The sequence below is a fragment of the Perognathus longimembris genome, chromosome 15, assembly GCF_023159225.1.
Source record: "Perognathus longimembris pacificus isolate PPM17 chromosome 15, ASM2315922v1, whole genome shotgun sequence".
NCBI classification, from domain to species: domain Eukaryota; kingdom Metazoa; phylum Chordata; class Mammalia; order Rodentia; family Heteromyidae; genus Perognathus; species Perognathus longimembris.
The window spans coordinates 47443156-47462786 of record NC_063175.1 but is presented as its reverse complement, the minus strand read 5'-3'; the positions used below and the strand labels follow the sequence as shown (position 1 = coordinate 47462786).

At 42.5% G+C, this 19631-nt stretch overlaps 1 protein-coding gene across 6 annotated transcripts in view; it reads right to left on the bottom strand.

The window, feature by feature from the left end:
- The window catches only part of Nedd4l (NEDD4 like E3 ubiquitin protein ligase), a 283441-nt gene that overhangs the window by 21696 nt on the left and 242114 nt on the right, over nt 1–19631 (bottom strand). For all 6 annotated transcript variants that reach the window (XM_048363771.1, XM_048363772.1, XM_048363774.1 and 3 more), the window contains 7 exons: nt 18779–18976; nt 13605–13682; nt 12049–12103; nt 8074–8132; nt 3795–3860; nt 2026–2255; nt 701–822 (listed from right to left, as the gene is read on the bottom strand). In XM_048363771.1, the coding sequence (XP_048219728.1) occupies nt 701–822; nt 2026–2255; nt 3795–3860; nt 8074–8132; nt 12049–12103; nt 13605–13682; nt 18779–18976 (808 nt within the window). The remainder of the gene's footprint in view (nt 1–700; nt 823–2025; nt 2256–3794; nt 3861–8073; nt 8133–12048; nt 12104–13604; nt 13683–18778; nt 18977–19631) is intronic.

Genomic DNA, 19631 nt, shown 5'->3' with positions numbered 1-19631 from the left:
GTACAACAGCTTGGCTTAATACATCAGAGAGGGGGTCTTATTTGTAACTCTTCGAGCCTTGAAACTTGTTTGCTATGTATATGTTCTAAATAAGAATGAAGTTATTTTGTGTCATCTATTCTCGCTGGCACTGTAGGGTTAAGGTCTTAGCTGAGTTATAACATTGCTTTGAAATTATTTGGTATTTTCACATTAGAAAATAATTTGGGGCTGAATGGAACAATGGCTGGATCGTGATGAGATTAAATTATTTTAATTAACTTTTCAATTAGCTTTTCCATCTGTCACCAAATCTAAAGGAAAATTGCTCTGAAACACACACACACACATGTACATTCTACGCTTTGCATTTAGAATGTAGACAAAGTGTACACACACTATATCTCCAGTGCCCAAGTGGATACCAGAAAAAGACCACCATGAGTAAAATGCAAAAATAATTTGAGGGCTAGGCTGTAACTCAGTGGTGTGGAGCTTGACTAGAATGTGCTCTCCCTGGGTTCTATTCCCAGAAATGAACACATACACTCTCTCTCTCTCTCTCTCTCTCTCTCTCTCTCTCTCTCTCTCTCTCTCTGTACTAAAGAGAACCCATGGAGCTTTTACAATCTATGATGTGAAAGAGGTGATGTTCAATATAGAATCATGAATGACACCATCCCATTTTTAAAATTATTGCAAGAATTTTTTTTGAACTTACCATCTAAGAGTTTCCCATGAAATACCGCCAGACCCGCAACTCTTCCAATAAAAGTGAAATAGGACAAATGATCTTCATTACAGAGGCCTGAATTGGGATTGATCTGAAGTGTATAGTTGTCCCTTTTAAGGCGAAGGATAAGAAAGAAGAAAAGGCCAATCATTGTTTTTTGTTTCGTTTTTTTTTGGAAAAGAAATCCAAGAATCTGAATTTTACTTTGCCACCTAATACTCAATTTTACAGTTGGATGCCTGTCTGTGATCTATAAAAATGTCATTTTTCACATGATTCAGGTAGAAAATTGAGAAGACTTTGATAGAGCTCACACAATAAGGGTACTGTGCATCTGACAGAGATGAATTCTTCAGATTGTCTATTGTCTCTCTTATAAAAGCAGTGAACTCCTGAGACATTTGGGGGATACAGGCCCTACTCTTGGTATATCTGATGACTACTTTACCCTGGAAAGCCCTCAGGAGCACCCAGAGCAGAGTCCGCCATTAAAAAGGCAAAGCTCCGGGTGCCAGATATGCTCTGTACTGTTCTTTGGCCTCACAATCAGGAGGATGGCTGTCCTTCGAACTGGGTTCCACGGAAGATCCTTGCAGGTATTTTCCTTCCAGGGAGTAATGCTTGGGAATGTGGGTGAGAGGTGAGGACCCTATCTCTCTAACCTGCCTTAACTGGGGATAAGTCTCACAGGCTTTCTAGCCTGATGAGTAACAAGGACTATAGGTGTGAACCATGGGGATGTGGCTACCTCAAGCCTATTAATATCCTCACAGCCTCCAGAGAACTGAATTGTCTTGAAAGCAGCCAATATTTGTCTGGTAAGAAAGCAATTCAACCTGCCTCAGTCTCCATGCCTGGCAATGGTGATATCCCGATGGTGTAAGGTGCAGCCTGGTTTTTCCCTTATAGGAATAAGCCTGGGCCTTTGGGTCCTAGACTATCCTTGTTCATATGACTCTTTTTGCATTGATAATGACACATTTCCCTCTTGAATTAATGTAACTTTGCAAATGAAAATTGCTCCCGTTCCTTAATAGAATTACCAAATACATTTTCCATCTCAATTCTGGGGACCCAACAGACATGAGCAAGATCACTTTTAGACATCTGCAGAATTCATTACTGTACCATGTAGGGTCAGAACCTGGTCTAGCTGTCTAAGAGGTGATGGGGTGGAAAGGAACCAAAATCAGCAGTGTTGATTCCTCTCAAATGGATGAGGCATATATCCATCCTCTGATCAGGCTTAAATTCATGAAGAATAAAATGATTTGTGTGGGAGACGTGCTCTGAATGTACTTTATATTACTTACGTTGCAGAATACTCGAAGAGACCATAGTAGGGGTTGAACATCTCTTTGGACAATAAGAAAAACCATTCTCTGGCCACGCCCCCATAGTCCAGACCTTTCTCCGACTCAAATTCAATCCACAGTCTAGCTTTTAGGACATCTGGTCTTTTCACAGACATGATTCTCCGATAAGACTCTTCGAATATGTTATTTCGGTGAAGTTTCATTTCAAATCTATTTGGAATATCCGCCTACATTAAGAAGAAAATACCCTATTGGTCATACAGCAAATATACGCCTCTTTCCACCCCCTCCTACCCCCAAGAAAAACAACAAAGGAAGGACAGAAATGAGGTCAGGCTTCAAATGAAAGAGCAGTGTCAAGTGGTCTCACTGAGCTCCTTTCCTTTATACATTTGTCCTTGCACAGACAGAAAGCCTCCCTGGGTTGTCACAGGATATAGACCACAGACTCAGAGCTGCTCAGAGAGCCAGCAACATATGCCACAGAAGGAAACTGAGGAGGAGAGGAAAGCACTGGGGTTATTTCTCTACTACCTGCCCCTGCAAGTCAAAGAGTAAACTCCATGTGTTGTTTGAGTCAAGGAAAAAGACTTCATTCAGCCCTGTTAAGCAACAGCTATGAGCACCCCCACCCCCTTCCCACTCCCACTGCCCCAAGGTTGAGACCATTCTCATCTCTGTTATGGACTTCAGGTGGTACATGGGACCCATGATAATCTGCAAGTCCATTTTTGCTGTCATGGCGAGTGGGATCCTGATTCTATCAAGTTTGGCGACAGTACCCCGAAAGTCCATTGGTTCACTGATACGAAAGTTACATGGCGCTCAACTAAGGCTGTGAGAACGGCCTCCTGGGAGGATGAGGGCCAGTGCTGAATGACAGTCACTAAAGTCACTGCCTACTAGTGGGGACCTGCAGATGGCTCACAAAGAAACACTGCAGGATCTTACGTGTTCCTGTGTGAGACGGAAGGGCAGAGTCATGTCAAAAGTGTTATGGATGGGGTATTTGAACTGGGACTCTGGGACAGAGGATGGAACCTCTGGATGACAGCAGAGCTTCCTCCATAGCAAGGGCTCCCAGTAGGACCAGCAGTGGGAGGCTGGAGCAGGGAGAGGATAACACACCCAGGTAAGCCAGGGGTGGCTGATATCAGAAAGGGGAGACAAGGAGGAAGACAAAACAATGTAGATGAACTTGGAGGTGGTATGCTAGGGAAAGAAAAAAAAACCCCAGTCCCATAATCCATATTACTGTCTATGGATACCCTATATCTCTTGGTGGTTAGCTGCCAGGGAGAACAGTCCTTGAAAAACACCACACCTGGACCTACTATCTCCCAGTATTAGAATATATACTGATATTTCATTTATGCTGAAATATAAAAGTTATAGTGAAGATAACTAGTTAAGATAACTCAAAGAGAGGGGCATGAACATTTTTGTAACTAGGATTTACTAAAATATGAAAACCATATACAATTATATGGACTTTCCGAGATGGTTTGTCTCAGATTCTGAAATATGTTATAGTCCACAAAAATTGTTCCTATGTTTTCATGCATTATTTCATAAGCAATTATCTTTTTGGGTGGTCTGATGTGTAATGGTGAGTTAATCTTCAGCTATCATTCCTGTTAAGATGAAAATTTAAACACCCAGACACTTTTTCATGTACATTCACAAGTAACAAGTTGTTTTCACTGTAACTTTGGTGACTTACAAACAACTGACAGCCAGCATTCTGGGAAGAGATGATTACTTACGGGTTTCTTTAATTTCTTCCTAAAGTAGTCATATTTCTGCTTAAATTCTCTGGAATAAGGAACAGCCTGGAAGATAAATGTATAAACAAAGATAATGCAAACAATATTCTTGAAATTTTAGACATACTAAGCCAATATTCAGAGCACTTCATGAATCATAAACTTGAACTTTTTTTTGTATCTTTCACAGAAAATTTACATTATATCTACATTAGGACAAAAAGAAGCCCTAGGACTGACGAGGTTTCTTTAATGAGTCCTGAATGTGGTAAGGATTTAATCTTGAAAAGAACTATACTCATAGTAAAAACAAAAAAACTCTGGCTTTTTTTTTGGGGGGGGGGGAGGGCTTGGGGACCAAACTTGGGTCCTCACACGTGCTGGCATCTGCTCTGCCACCTAAATCATGCTCCCCCCAGCTACTTTTTCCACTGGTTATTTAGAGGTAGGGTCTTGCTGTTCCTCCTCCTCCTCCTTCTTCTTTTTGGTAGATAATTGGAGATGCGTCTCACCAGACTTTCTTGCCTGGCTGGCTTTGGACCTCAATCCTTAGATCTCAGCCTCCTGAGTAGCTATGGTTACAGGTGTGAGCCAATGGTGCCTGGCTACGTATTTTCTGCACATAATATATATTTACATTAATTATAAATTACATGTATTTATGTAGTTGACACAATGGCTATAATACTTTAGCACACAACCCAAATGACCTATACTTGTCATTTTGAAAAGGCTAATCATGTTTTTGAAATATCTGAGGAAAGCTGAAGATGATGGTGCATGTCTGTAGTCCCAGCACTGAGGCAGGAAGGAGAAAAGTACATATGAGGCCAGCCTCGGATGTCTAGCACGTCTCTCAACACCAAAAGCATTCTGATAAATCTTCTGGTAAAAACATTATTTCATAGCCACTTAGGAACCTTTATGTAGTACATGTTAAAGTAGCTTAGAGTCGGACCTTCAGCTTTCGGTGAGTGCAAAGGCTTTCAATTCTCTTATGAAGCAGAAGAGATGAGTAGATTATAAACATCTTAAGAAATAATTGCTGGGCAGCAGTGGTACACGCCTGTAATTCTAGCTACTCAGGAGGCTGAGATCTGAAGGTTGTGGTTCCAAGCCAGCTCAGGCAGGAAATTCCATGAGACTCTTATCTCCAATAAACTACTCAAAAAAGCCAGAAGTAGAGCTGTGGCTCAAATGGTAGGGTGCTATAGTCTTGTGCAAAGGAAGGTCAGGGATAGCGCTTAGGTCCAGAGTTCAAGCCCCAGGACTGAAAGAAAAAAAAAATTAACTAGGAGAACTGCGTATTAACTCACAATGCAGTTGAGGAAAAAAAGGAGAGAAGGGAGGGAAGAAGAGAATGAAAGAGAGAAAGTCTGTATGAATCAAACGCCCAGTGGAGTTACAAAATTAGATAATCAGCTGGGCACCAGTAGCTCACATCTATAATTCTAGCTACTCAGGAGGCTAAGATCTGAAGATAGAGGTTTGAAGTCAGCCTCAGCAAATCTGAGGGCTTCTTATCTTCAACTAACCAGCAAAAAGCTAGCAGTGGAGGTATGGTTCAAAAGGCATAGCATTAGCCTTAAGCAGAAAAACTGAATAAGAGCACGAGGTCCTGAGTTCAAGCCTCAGTACTGTAAGAGAAATTAACAACAACAAGAACAACAAAATACAAAAAAAAAATCCCTTCTTATAGACTTAGATACTAAAAAGCAGATACTAAGGAATGTGTAAGTCAAGAAAAAAAAATATGGAAACTGCCAAATATTGAGAGTGAAATGACAAGTCAAATGTCTATAGTAAGTTGATAATTGCCCAAACACACGTACAGCATCATTTGTAGTAAGGAAAGGACAAAGCTCTTAATTGTTTCATCAATAGTCTTCTGGCTCCTGGAGAACAGCATGGTTTATTGTGATTTACTTTGTTTCTCTTGAAGCAAGGGAAAATATTCTAACAACCTATTTGGCAGTATCAAAGAGAAGCCATTGTAGTAAAGTAGTGTTTTCTAAGCAGTTGACTTTCTTTAAGGCATTTCGCACAGAAAACAATACCAAAGGGGCTGAGCAAATTCAACCTACAAATCCAACAAGAGGCTAATGGGATGTCAGTTAACACACATTTGCAATGTATTATCTTTTTTTGTGGGGGTGGTTGCTAGTACTGGGGGGCTTGAGCTCAGGGTCTTGTATTCTTGCTTGGCTTTTTTGCCCAAGGCTTATTCTTTACCCCTGGTGTCTCAGCTTCACTTCAACATGCTTGGGGATTAACTGGTGATAGAGTCTCCAGGACTTTTCTGCCTGCCTGTGTTGGCTTTGAGCGGCGACCCTCAGATCTCAGCTTCCTAAGCATCTAGGACCTGAGCTCTTCATGGCCATTATGTGGCATCTTTTTAAGTTTTCAAATGGATATATTTAAAACAGAATCTGAATCAGTTTTTTTTTTTTCTTTTTGGTGCTAGTTTTGGGGCTTGAATTCAGGGGCCTGGGTATTATCCCCTGGCTTTTTTTTTTTTTTTTTTTTTTTTTTTTTGCTTGAGGCTAGCACTCTACCACTTGGACCACAGTTCCACTTCCATTTTTTTTTTTAGTGGTTAATTGGAGATAATAGCCTCATGGACTTTCCTGTTTACCCTGGTTTCGGTCAAAATCCTCCATCTCAGCCTCTTGTGTAGCTAGGATTGGTAGACCCACTAGCTTCTTTATTTTTTTTTTGGGCCAGTCCTGGAGCTTGGACTCAGGGCCTGAGCACTGTCCCTGGCTTCTTCTTGCTCAAGGCTAGCACTCTGCCACTTGAGCCACAGTGCCACTTCTGGCCATTTTCTGTATATGTGGTGCTGGGGAATCGAACCCAGGGCCTCATGTATACAAGGCGAGCACTCTTGCCACTAGACCATATCCCCAGCCCCACCCACTAGCTTCTTAAATCAGCACTTGATTTAATTAAAAACTTGAGTTTGGTTTCCTCCTGAATTCTTTTACAGAATTCCTTTGCAAACTTCTGCTGCTGTCTGTGGATTTCCAGCAATTTCGAAGGATCGCTCGGCTGTCCTCTGGCAATCAGGGGCTAAGGCTGCAGGCAGTGCCCTCCCCGCGGAGCCGACATACATCTTGCAGCTGTAGCTGCTATGTTTGTGCCTTGCACTGCTGCAGAACGCACACGCCTAAGTCAGAACAGGCTCTGCTTCCCCCCAGTGGGTGAGGGGCTCTCTAAGAAAGTCAGCAGAGTTAAAGATTCTTAACTCTACCAGCGCCACAACATAGCAACAACCTCATCGAAACACCCCCAGAGTCTCTTAAACCTGGTAGAGATTTCAATTTATCAGCATGCATTTACTAGCCCTAGCCTAGACAAAAAGCCACGTTCTACAAACATGGGGCTTGGTTTTGCTTCCTATAAAGAGGGATGGAGGAGCCAGTAATCCTAGTTACTCAGGAGGCTGAGATCTGAGGATCACAGTGTGAATGACACCAGCTGGGCAGGAAGAGTCAATGAAATTCTTATCTCCAATTAACAATCAAAAAGCTGGAAGTAAGGGGCTGGGAATATGACCTAGTGGCAAGAATGCTTGCCTCATATACATGAAGCCCTGGGTTCGATTCCTCAGCACCACATATATAGAAAACGGCCAGAAGTGGTGCTGTGGCTCAAGTGGCAGAGTGCTAGCCTTGAGCAAAAAGGAGCAGGGACAGTGCTCAGGCCCTGAGTTCAAGGCCCAGGACTGGCAAAGAACAAAGCAAAACAACAGAAAACCAAAACAACAACAAAAAGCTGGAAGTGGAGCTTAAGTGGCTCAATGGGTAGAATGATAGCCTGGAGCAAAAGAGCTCAGGGGCAGTGCCTAGGCCCAGAGTTCAAGCCCCAGTACTGGCAAAAACCAACCAAACAAAAATACCCAAACATTCTACCATGCCTAACTATTGGATGAGAAGGAGTCTTGGGAGCTTTCTGGCCTGAGTTTGCCTTGAGCCATCATATTCCTGGCCTGAGCTTCCTGAGTAGAGTTACAGGCATAAGCCAGCTCCTGATTGTATTCGCTCATCAATCCTTTTACCAAGAAATGTTTCATTTTATCAAACCATTTCCTTTTCCTTTATAATCTTGCCCCAGGAGAGGTCATGTGCAACTGTATCCCATACAGAAGTCAGCAACGAGACAGGAAGAGGAAGAGTCTCAAACTCTCAGCCTCACCAGGGAACTCCTCAATAGAGAAGAAACTAATGTTTCCTTGCACCCACAGGCTTACAGGGACAAGTGAGAACTTGAGAATACTGACCGGGCCAGTGATGGCTGGATTCTGCAGTCTTGGATCTTCCCATTGAGTAATTTTGCTATCTGAAATGTAAAAAACAAAAGGGAAGAGCAAGAGCGAGAGCAAGAGAAAGAAGGAGAGAGAGAGAGAGAGAGAGAGAGAGAAAGACAATCAGCATATTCCAGTGTATACTATGTATTTAGAGAGAGCTATTTCTGGCTTCTCTAAAGTTCTCTATTCTTTTCTTCTCCTTCTCCCCCCAAACCACAGCTTAGTATTTTATATTAGAAGGTAGTGACACTCTGCATGACAATCCCCTCTCATACTGTTTGGTTAAAAATAATCAATCCAATATGCGTGACGGAAGTAAAATCATCTTGCGCTATTTTTTTGGCAAGCAATCTCCTGAAATTTCAATTATAAATCCCTGTCTTTCCAAGGATTTATAAGTTGATCTTGAGTTTTAATCTAATATATAAAGGGCACAAAAAGTTTTAGTTTCTCAGGAAGTTAACCAACACACACATGATTTCTTTCTCATTTCAAATACTTTTTTTCCTCCATTTGCTGATTGTGTTAAAAAAAAAAAAAGGCTTTCAATTGGGAATCCTCCATGGGATTGAATGATGAATTGCTCACATGTGCCACAAGCACACACACACAACTCGAAGTAGCTACAATGCTTTTAAAAAAAAAGAAAGAATAAAAGGCATATCAGACCCAGCCCTGGGTAATTTTGGAGGAAAGTCTTCTTTTCTTTTTGGGCACTCTGGCAGCAATGGTTTTCTTTCTTCTAAGAGTCAAACGTGGAAAAAATAGTTCAATGTCACCTACGTCATTGCCTGTCCAGTGTCAATGTGACAGCCGCCCCAGACACCTGGAGTCTATTAACTACATAATTTAAAAAAGACTTTGGGGCTCTGGTGGGGGGAGGCAGTAGGATTTCCAAATTGGTCAAGGAGGAGAGGGGCAGGAAAGGGAAGAAAATGATCTGTCTGAATATTAACCTGGTATGGTTCTACCATGATAAATGACTTGGTGATAACAAAAGAATTCAATTTGTAATTACCACTAGGATTTTAAACCAAAGTCTGATGTTATTGTTATTTTAATGAAAGCCGTGATAAAAGTTTTACAAAGGCTCTCAAGGCACAGGACTATTCTCCAATTCTTATCTTGTTTTCAGGCTGACAGTGGCCTAGTGGTAGAATGCTCGCCTCGTATACATGAAGCCCTGGGTTCGATTCCTCAGCACCACATATACAGAAAAAAGCCGGAAGTGGCTCTGTGGCTCAAGAAGTAGAGTGCTAGCCTTGAGCAAAAAGAAGCCAGGGACAGTGCTCAGGCCCTGTCCATGCCCCAGGACTGACAACAAAACAAATAAACAGAAAATAAGTATGGAAACCTTTCTCTAGAGAGCCCTGAAGGAAGCACAGGTGGTTTTAGGTGAGACACGGCTGGCCCCATTGCTGATCTAGGTCTTTTGAGGATGGGTCTGTGTCAGTCAGCCTCGCAGCCCCCTGCTACTGTGAAACAGAGGCTCCCACACACATGGCGGGAGTTTACGATGTTGTCTTCTAAATGACTGAATACAAAGTCCCTTTAAAACGGCCACATTCATCTCTGTGTGGTTACAAAGGTCAAATCTGCAGCAAGTACTGTCAACACGTGAATGAAACTGGGGGCCAGTTAGCCACTTTTTAAAATGAACTTTTGAGTAGAAATTTGCTCTTCTGCCTGTCAGACATGAAGTTTCAAATAAAAGGGCAAGAAGGAAAGAACTAGGATAATCATCGCAGTTTTGCTAAGACCAACAAAACAGGAGTCACTGGACTTTTAAATTCTAACTTAAGGTATCCATAGCCAATGACTCAGCAATCGTTCTGTAAGAATAACGTTCTTCCCAAGACAGCCAGATATTCTACTCTAAGTCCTCCTCTAGCCTCCCATGCCAGGCCTGAAACACAGGGGACATCAACCAGGCTCAGAACACGGTCTAGACCACAGATTCAAATCCAGTGGGCAGAGAGGAGGTCCCTATGTGCTGTGTTGGGTAAGGGGAATGGGAAATGTCTGCAGCAACTAGCAGATGGATCAGAAGGAAGGGTCAACCTGGCAGGGAGCAAGCAGCTATCTCCTTCCGATTTCCGGTAAACGGGTATAGGGCCAGCCAGGGACGGAGGGCCACGGCCGCTGCCTCTCCAGGCAAGTGGTCTCACCTCTCTAACCAGCGACAGTCACTTCCTGAGACCTCCATCACTGACACTTGATGACCAACTTCAAGACACCATTTCTTCAGTATCTACTATGTATATCTTCAAGTATCTACTGTGTGTGCCTTGGGGAAATAGTGCATGATTCTTACTTCTAACACACACTGTTGTGATGCTGTGCAGTTAGTGCTTCTTCTTTTGGTTCCTAATGGTACCAGAAGAACATTCACCAAGTTCTTTCCAGGTTTTTCTAAGCGACATCAGCCAGAACGGCTAATATGTGGCATGTTCTCTGTGCTTTCATCACAGACAATGCCGTGCTACCATGTAAGACCTTGTTTTACTAAAATGATCAGAATTATTCATATTGGTCTTTGAAACTGAAATAATAAAGAACTGAAAAGGGAACTGCATTGCTGTTGTAGTGGAAAAAGAGAGGCGTAGCCTCTCTCCCATTTTAACAATCTCTTTAAAGTAGTATTATGGAAAAAAATAGCACCTTGGGGATGAAAGTAGAATATGCACAGAACATGTTAAAAGCTCTACTGAAGCAACTTTCTGTTTATAGCAAACTTCCAGAAAGCAGACAACTCAGTCCTTTTTCTGACCAAAGCAAAACTTTGTCCATGTGCCTTGAAATACTTGATTTAAACCCCAGGGTAGCCCATTCCTCAAATGCATTCAGGACTTGTGCTTTTGGTTTAATTCTCCATAGCTGGGTCTCTTGCTTACATTTAGTGTATGAGAACACTTAAGTCTCCAAGTCTGAAAGCAAAGTCCTGTTTGCAATGTAGCGTCACCTGGTAGAAGCTCGAGGCCTCTGGAAGCATGGAGTATAGATTCCTGTGCCCAGCTGCAAGTGGCACTGTGGCTCAAGTGGCAGAGTGCTAGCCTTGAGCCAAAAAGCTCAGGGACAGCACCCAAGGCCTTGAGTTCAAGCCTCAGGACTGGGAAAAAAAAAATATGGCACTGTCTTCCTTTTATGAATGGAATGAACCCAAGTATAAAATACTACCAAACTGCACATATGATTAGAACTTTTTATCTACTTGAAGTCTTCTTTTTAATATACTTTTCTTTAAGGGATAAGTCAAAATGATCCCATGAAGAACGAACCAACCTTAAAAACAAACTGAAAAAAAGAAATCCACTGGCTAAAAGCAAACATCTATTAGTTTAACTTTTAGTTGAAATGAGAAACCACACATTTATTTATAGGTGCTGGAGCCAATGTCTTCAGCAAATTTCAAGAAAATAACTACATATATAAATATAAATATATATTATTAGTTTGTTGGGTGCAAGGTAACATGCTATGAATAGAAAATAAGGTCAGAATGGGCTTTCATGCCATAAGACCTTTTGAAGACTACATCCGGAAAACTTACAAGCACTGTTCACACGTAGATTTTTTTTTTTAATTTTTAAAATTGTTTTTTAAAAAACTAAGTTATTGCTTCTAATCTTATTTTCTATTTCGAGTGTATATATTAAAAAGCGCAAATATCAAGGGATTGTCAACCAAAAAAATTTTTAATGAAAAAAAATAAAGTTAATAGGACACAAGATCAAATTGGGTGAAAGCTCAATGGGCTACTTGGAAGCAAACTTGGGGCGAAGGCACAGTACCGTACGAGGGCACTGACTCCCTGGTATCATTCTCTCCACATAACACCTGGCTGCCTGGACAGAGAGTAAAACGACAAAGCTTTCACCATCATATGTGAACGACCCTCCTCCCTTCAGCACCCCACAGCCGTGGTGTTTCCACAGCAGGCCTACTTACTATGATCAATGTAGAATGTCCGGCCATCCAAGTGAATTCGTTCTTCCCAACCAGGCTAATGTCCATGGGAGGGCGGGAGAGAGAGAGAATATGACATCAATTTAGCAGCTCCTTTGGTCTCTTTCTCACTCTTTACTTGTAGGAAACATTGTTACACAGAGAACAAACTAAACAACAAATATTTGAAGGTAACAATACCTAAGTAATAGAGAAACACAATGCAGAGAGCACTTGCCACATGAAGGACAGGAAATGGGCTCCATGTCAAAACCTTAGACCATGGAAGAGTCAAGTGTGCTCATTGAAGCGGCTCGATCACATTACTCATGGCAAATTTACTTATGTGAGTAAGTTGTTGAAGAACACAGCGCTCTGCTCTCCCCTGCAAACAGTCACTACGCTGACTCAGGAACTAAAAGAGTTGGACGACTTTTTTTTTTTTTTTTTTTGTCATTCATGGGGCTTGAACTCTGGGTCTGGGAGCTGTCCCTGAGCTCTTCAGCTCAAGGCTAGAGCTTTACCACTTAAGCCACAGTGCCACTGGTTTTCTGGTGGTTAATTGCTCGAGCTGGCTTTGAACTGTGATCCTCAGATCTCAGCCTCCTGAGAAGCTAGGATTATAGGAGTGAGCCAGTGCCCGGAGACTTGGACAACTTTTAAGATACAGTAAGTATGTCCTCATGATCTTTCCTTGCTTTATTTCTTATCTGAAACTTGGGAATAAAATATATTCAGAGGAAAGACAAAAACAAAATGAAAGAACATGCTTTCTTTTACTTTCCAACTTATTCCCATCTGAATCCAGAGACCAATGAATAGTGAGGGCTATTTGTGTAATCTAATGAATGATGATTGAATCCTAACAATTAGAGTCTCAAATTTTGCCACAATATACCATCTAGCAGGCAACAAATCCTTTTTTCATGTTTGGAAAAATAACAACAAAATTCTCATTTAAGATAGTTTAAGACCAAGTTCTGACCAAGTTTTATTAGGGGCTCTTGATGGTGACACATCGCAAAGATTTCATCCTAAACTTAATCTGGATCAAAGAGCACTGACCCCACCCCCCTCAAAAAAGGGAAACAACACCATCACCAGCAAAAACCCTAATCACCAATAAGGGAGAAAATAAACTTGAAACATAGATCAAATGATTTAGAGTAAGTCCCTATGATTATTTATGCCTTTTTCCCCTCACTGTTTTTGTTATCTTTGTTCCTATGATTCAATCAGCACTATACAGGAACTCAGAGGTTGCTAAGGCATGTAAGTGTGTACTGCTTAAATGCTCACCTGAAATGAGTGCCATTCGCCTGCTCTTGCTCAAAGTCTACCTTCTAGGACCGGGGGGGGGGGGGGGGGGGGCGGTGACCAATTGGGAAATTGCTTTTGCAAGTCCTGGCATCACATACGCTATATTAGTAAAACACCACCAAATATTCAATGCTATTAAGAAACTCAAAGCAATGAGACCCCAGGAGAAGGAGACTTGCAGGATTCTCCCTGAGCATTGGACATTTTCAGACTGTGCCACATGTCTTTGGTGTACTCACAGGAAGGGGGCCAAGGTCATTGGGGTTTAAAGATGCTTTTGACCGCATATGTACTGGAAATTTCAGGCGTGGATCTTCCTGTAAGAAAAATATAAAAGGCAAGAGATATCAAGAGGGGCCCTGTGTGCGCTCTTTGGCTCCTACTGTCTTCCAAGTTCCAGGTTCGGAAGCACCCAGGGTGTTTACGCGTGGAACACTGGGAGGCTCCCAATGTGTGGCTCCTCCATCTCTCAGGTAAGAGTCTACCTTCCTTCCTTGTGCTTGATGTGATGAGAAGGGTAAGGACATTGAAATGAGGGATTAATGGTTTCGCCAGGGTTAGCAATGATTTTTACCATGGAAACCAGGATGGAAGATGATGTGTTCTACTCCAGAGAGGGTGAGGGGTGCCATGTTCATAAATGTCCCCCATGGATCCAGATACCTTCCATCAGTGTTGGGACACTAAGCAGAGACTCCTGATTTTCCTGACTGCCAAGTGATGTGACACCACTCCGTAGACTACGAACATTACCGAGGTTCCTGACCAAGTTCTACAGAGGAACTTCTCATGTATGCCTTTTCTTTTGTGGTCAGTTGTGGGGTTTGAACTCAGGGCCTGGGCCCTGTCCCTGAGCTCTTTTGCTCAAGGCTAATGCTCTACCACTTTGAGCCACAGTTCCACTTCCTCTCATGTATGTCTTAAAGTTTGCACGAAGTTTTTCTTAAGATACTACAGGAAAATATCAAAAGGGAAATATGGTTCGCTGACATCCTGGGCCATGCTTTATAATTTTACAGAGCACCATCAGACATACAATGGTGCAACATCCTTCCTTAGAAGTCGAGAACATAGTCTATGTCTTTAAATGAGAATGCTGTCAATGAGAATGAGAACTGACTAAAGGTTATATCCCAGAGCTGACTGCCATGTAACGCAACCTGAATAAGCCATGCCTTTAAAATATGTCAGTCAGAAATTCTGCAAATAAGAAAAGTTCAGAATCATACATGGTCAACTGGAATAATATATCATCAGCCCAAAGTGAAAAGGCAAACCCTTGAGTGTAACTCTAGCTTCCGGCAATTCTATTAGCACTTTGCTGCTGTCAAAATACTGAAAGGTTTTCTTTTCTTTTTTTCTTTTTTTGGCCAGTCCTAGGCGGTGAACTCAGGGCCTAATCACTGTCCCTGGCTTCTTTTTTGCTCAAGGCTAGCACTCTGCCACTTGAGCCACAGCGCCACTCCTGGCCATTTTCTGTATATGTGGTGTTGAGGAATCGAACCCAGGGCCTCATGTATAGGAGGCAAGCACTCTTGCCACTAGGCCATATTCCCAGCCCCTGAAAGGTTTTCTTTTTCAACAGTTTCTGAGTCAACAAGAGAAACCACAGATTGTAACAAAGTATATATTTTGAGGAATTGGAAAAAATCAGGGAAGAGCACAAAAACCCAAATCAATCTTTATTTTATAATAGTTATAACAAAAATTAAAAATAAAATCTTAGCAGTTGGTGATGAATGCTGACAGTGAATCGGATGTATTTAAAAAAAATTAGTTAAAGTGAAATCAGTATTCTGCGGCTTATCAGAACACTTACAGAGTAAATGGATATGTTACGCAGAAAAAGGATTTTTCAAAGGCCCAAGAAGCTGATGAGCTGTGAACGTTTGCAACTGGTGAACTGAGAATGGGGAAAAAATTAAAACACTAACTCTACAAAAGCTACACTCAGTGCTATTTCCAGGGCACTTGGAACATATAGCCAATGACCATGCCACTCTCTACAGAATCTTCTAGAAAGCTACAAAAGGAGGCAAGACTAATCTTGGGAATCACACTTCACCAATAGTGCAAGACAATCAGATCTTTGGCAAAAAGCTGCTGAGAGACAGTCAGAGAGGCAAAGAGAGAGAAACAGAGAGAAACAGAGAGAGAGAGAGAGAGAAGCTGAGACAAAAGGAAAATGCTAAGTACATGGAGAATGCAGTAGAGGAAGAAGTACTAACTCAGCTCACAGGTTGGCTAAAGTGGCCTTGTGTGAAAACTCACTCTTCACAGATGCAGACTATTATTTCATCATACGAGTAATACTCAGAACAGTGGCTTCAGCTGCCATTAGGGCAGCTCTGAAGGCTCAGCAGCTCTCCGGCTGAGCCCCTTGAACCCCCTCCATACCTGACAGGCAAGGTGACCTGGCAGCCGAGGCCTGATAGTACTTACAGACAACTTCAGGGATGCCGGTATCTGGAGTACTAATGAGGTTGGATGACAGGAATATAAATGAATCAGGTATGTTGAAACACCTGATTCTCTTTTTTTCCTTAGTGTACATCAGCTATCTAATTTGAGAGAAGGGTTTCCTAATTAAAAAATGTAAGTTATGGAGATTCTGTCTGGTTTAAGGAAAACTGTGCTTTTCTTTTTTCCCCTTCCTCTTTCCATCCTGGAAGAGACTGGCAATCATGCCTAGACTATAATCAGTTATATTAGTTTGAACTTGGGGAGCAAACACAACTATAACTTAACTAAGGTGTAATCTTTGTTGTTTACAAAAATAGGCTGCTACATCGTCCTGTGGAAAGCACAGATCCACTAGGACACCCACACTTTTGAGATGTCCCCTTAGCGAGGGGGTGGGAGAGGCAAGGCCAGCCTCTTAGACTCCCTGCAGGACCACCTGGGATGCATGCCTGCCATGCTGTCTGACCCAGGCGGGAACAAAGCCATCCTTTCCTGTTTGGCTTGCATGTGTTGTTTTTTCTTTGATGCAGTCAGGCTTTAATTCCAAACAGACTCTTGGCATGCTGCCTTCATTTATGCAAATGGACCTTGTAAATAGGCTTCTCTGGGGTCTAGTGGTTCACACCTATAATTCTACTCAGGAAGCTGGGATCTGAGGACCAAGGTTCGAAGTCATTCAGGGCTGGAAAGTCTAGGAGACTCTTATCTCCAATTACCCACACACACAATTACCTTTGCCAGGTGCCAGTGGCTCATACCTGTAATCCTAGCTACTTTGGAGGATAAGAATTAAAAAAAAATTTTTAAAAAATAAAAAAAGGGGGGCCTCTAGCTTGTTGAATTAAAAGATTTTCAGCAGAGGCAGCAGAAAAAAATGGGGAGGGGTTTGGATAAATGAAAAATTTGAGTAAATTGGTCAACAAGTATCTGAGTAAAAAGAGGCAAATGGAAATGAAAACTGGATTTTTTTATTCAGCAGTGATGCCAGCAATAAATATAAGCTGGTGCTATTTAAAACATAACCTGCCCAGCTGCAATTACACTGCAGTTGTGGTGTGAAAGGCCGTGAAAATGTTAGGGGATTTGATTACTAAGCTCGTTCGCATTACTAAAATCATAGCTTATGTTGGCAAGCCACGGTGGCTCCATGCACTAATCCACTGACTTTTGTACTATTTACCTCCTATTTCTGGAACTCTCTCTGGTTTCTTGCCTGAGATTTTGGATCTTCAGGAGAACTACAGGATGAAGGAGGGGTGAGTTAATGTAAAAAAAGAAAAAAAGACCTAAAACCAAGTTCTATTGCTTTCTTTCCCAAAGAGTTGCCTGGTCTCTTTTATTCTCAGCTGGCCCACAAACCTGTAATACTATCTCCAGACTGAAAGGTGAATCAAACAAACCACTCCATGTCATTATGTGCCTTAGAAGTAGTTATCAGTTTACCAAATGAGTGTCATCAGATCCCAATGGTAAGTGCTGTTGGCAGGTAAGTCGATTCCTTTACTGCTGAATAAGAACTCTGGGTGCAGTTTGCAGGGAAGGGTGTCTGCAAATGTGCAGGGGCAGTTTTGATCTTCCGTGTGTTGGGGCAGGTGATGGCAGCGATTAGCATCCAAGGGTAGGAGCCAAGGACATTAAACATCCCCCACTGGAAGGCACACGGCTGCCCCTGGTGCCAAGAATGTCTGATGGGGACAGGCTACACAGCGTTTCATAGGACTTTAGGGAGTGGACGGTCCTCTAGACGCATTCTCAAGGGATTGGAATAACATCACACCAGGGACCAAGTGTAAAGAGCAGTTTAGGTCACCTTGGTTGAAACATTTTCCTTAGCCGAATACTGCAGTTCCATGAACTGGACATACTCTCTGTCCATCACCAGAGACAGGAATTCAAAGTACGTGTCCATTGTTTATCCAAGACCTGAGAGCCTGGGTAAGCGACAATCTCCTGAACTCAAGCACTCTTCCACACAACCCCAGCTCTAGGCAAGCAGCACAAAGGATGGAAGGTCAAAGTTAATCCCAGAGGTAATTCTACCCAGACAATCAGAGGAGGGTGCCAGGGACAGGAAGCCAAACAAAGCTCTTGCAGCATCAAAATGAGTCAGGAATAAAGACAACCCACCCCAGCTGCATTACAGTTCTAGAGATCACACCGAAGGAAAATACCAGCTGACTTTTACAAGAACTCTATGCTACTTTGAAACATCTATCACTGCTTCAGCTAACCAAAAAAAGAAAGAAAAAGAAGAGAAATGGCGGAGGAATAGAGAGAGAGGCATTCACTGTTGTTTAGTCTCAGGTTGCCTAAGTTAAAACAGCACACACGTGTATGACCACATATGATTTAGGAGCTTGTGAAAGAGCAGTATGACAAGAAAAATCGGTTTGGACCAAAGGTTGATTCAAAAGAATGATCGGCAAAGTCACTCAGCATATCTAACCCGCAACCACAAATAAAGGAATAAAATGTAGAATAGAGATACAAACCATGAATCTGACACGAACACTAAACACTAAAGTGACAAATGACATGTGGGCAAGGAAAAATGTCAACAGAGATGCAAAAAGAAACTGACAGAGAAAAAAACACTGGATTTCAATAGCTTGAGATGGGATGCGGTCACTGCAAAATCCTACCCCTTCCCCCAATGGTGGTGGGGTGTGAGAACAGCTTCCCAGCAGGGCTGAGGAAAGGTATGTCGACATGGCACTGGTGATCACGTGGCTAAGCCCACAGCCACTACACTCACCAGTCCAGCTGTGTGGCACAGACACAGATAAGGACACAATTCCTTACCCCCCTACCTCCCAGCCTCCCCCCCACCCCCGGCCCCGGGCCATGCATGAGAGTTGATGACATAACTCCTGTACAACCACTAAGACTGAGTCAGGAAAGAAAGGAATTAACAGCAGGTCTCCTGGTGAAATAAAAACAGCAGCCTTACCCAGGTCGTAGTCTTTGTGTTATGGTCAATGAAGAAGGGCCGGCCATTTGGAGCTATCCTCATTTCCCAGCCGGGTGGCAGGAAGCTCTGTGTGACTTTGTGTTGTGGTTTGGGGGAGTTGTAAGGTGATGGCTGAGGGGACTGTGGATTGGAAAGGGTATCTTTCACAGCCCGACGTATGGGTGAGTCCTTGGCACCCTAAGGAATAATAATGAGCATTAGAACTCTTTACCATGTGTTATTTCCAATGTGCCAAAATGTACCTGGGTACCGTAGCCTGCTCCTCCTTGGAGGCTCCTAAAAAAAAACCCTGCTTGGTCATTCATTGATGTTGCTATCCACCTAACTTTACATTCTTTTGTTGGTTAAATGCACAACAATATTAGGTAGTTATGATCACCTTTCTTTGGTAAGCCACTTGGTATAGACCCCCAAATATCACTGTACACTAGGAATTCTGTATATTCTGAATGGAGAAAGGTGTGCCCTCGCTCTCAGTGAGCGCACAATCTAATGAAGAACAGATTGGCAAGTTTCTGAGCACTGGCCCCCTTCCCTGCCCCGCCCCCCCTTGCATCCACAGAATGACACGGTTGTTACCCACCACATTTACATGGGTGTCTAGAAGAGCTATCACCCAGTCCCACTGAGAAGCAGCTTGGCCCAGCGCAAGGAGAAGCCCATAGCCATCTCCCAGGCACATTCAAGTTCAGAACCTCAAACATTTGCTCATTGGCTTTTCTAACTCTGACATTTGTGACGTTCATAGAGATGGCACTAAAACAACACCAACAGGAGAGCACAAGTAAATGCCCAGAAATGGTTCAGAGATACAAACAGGCATCAGAAACAT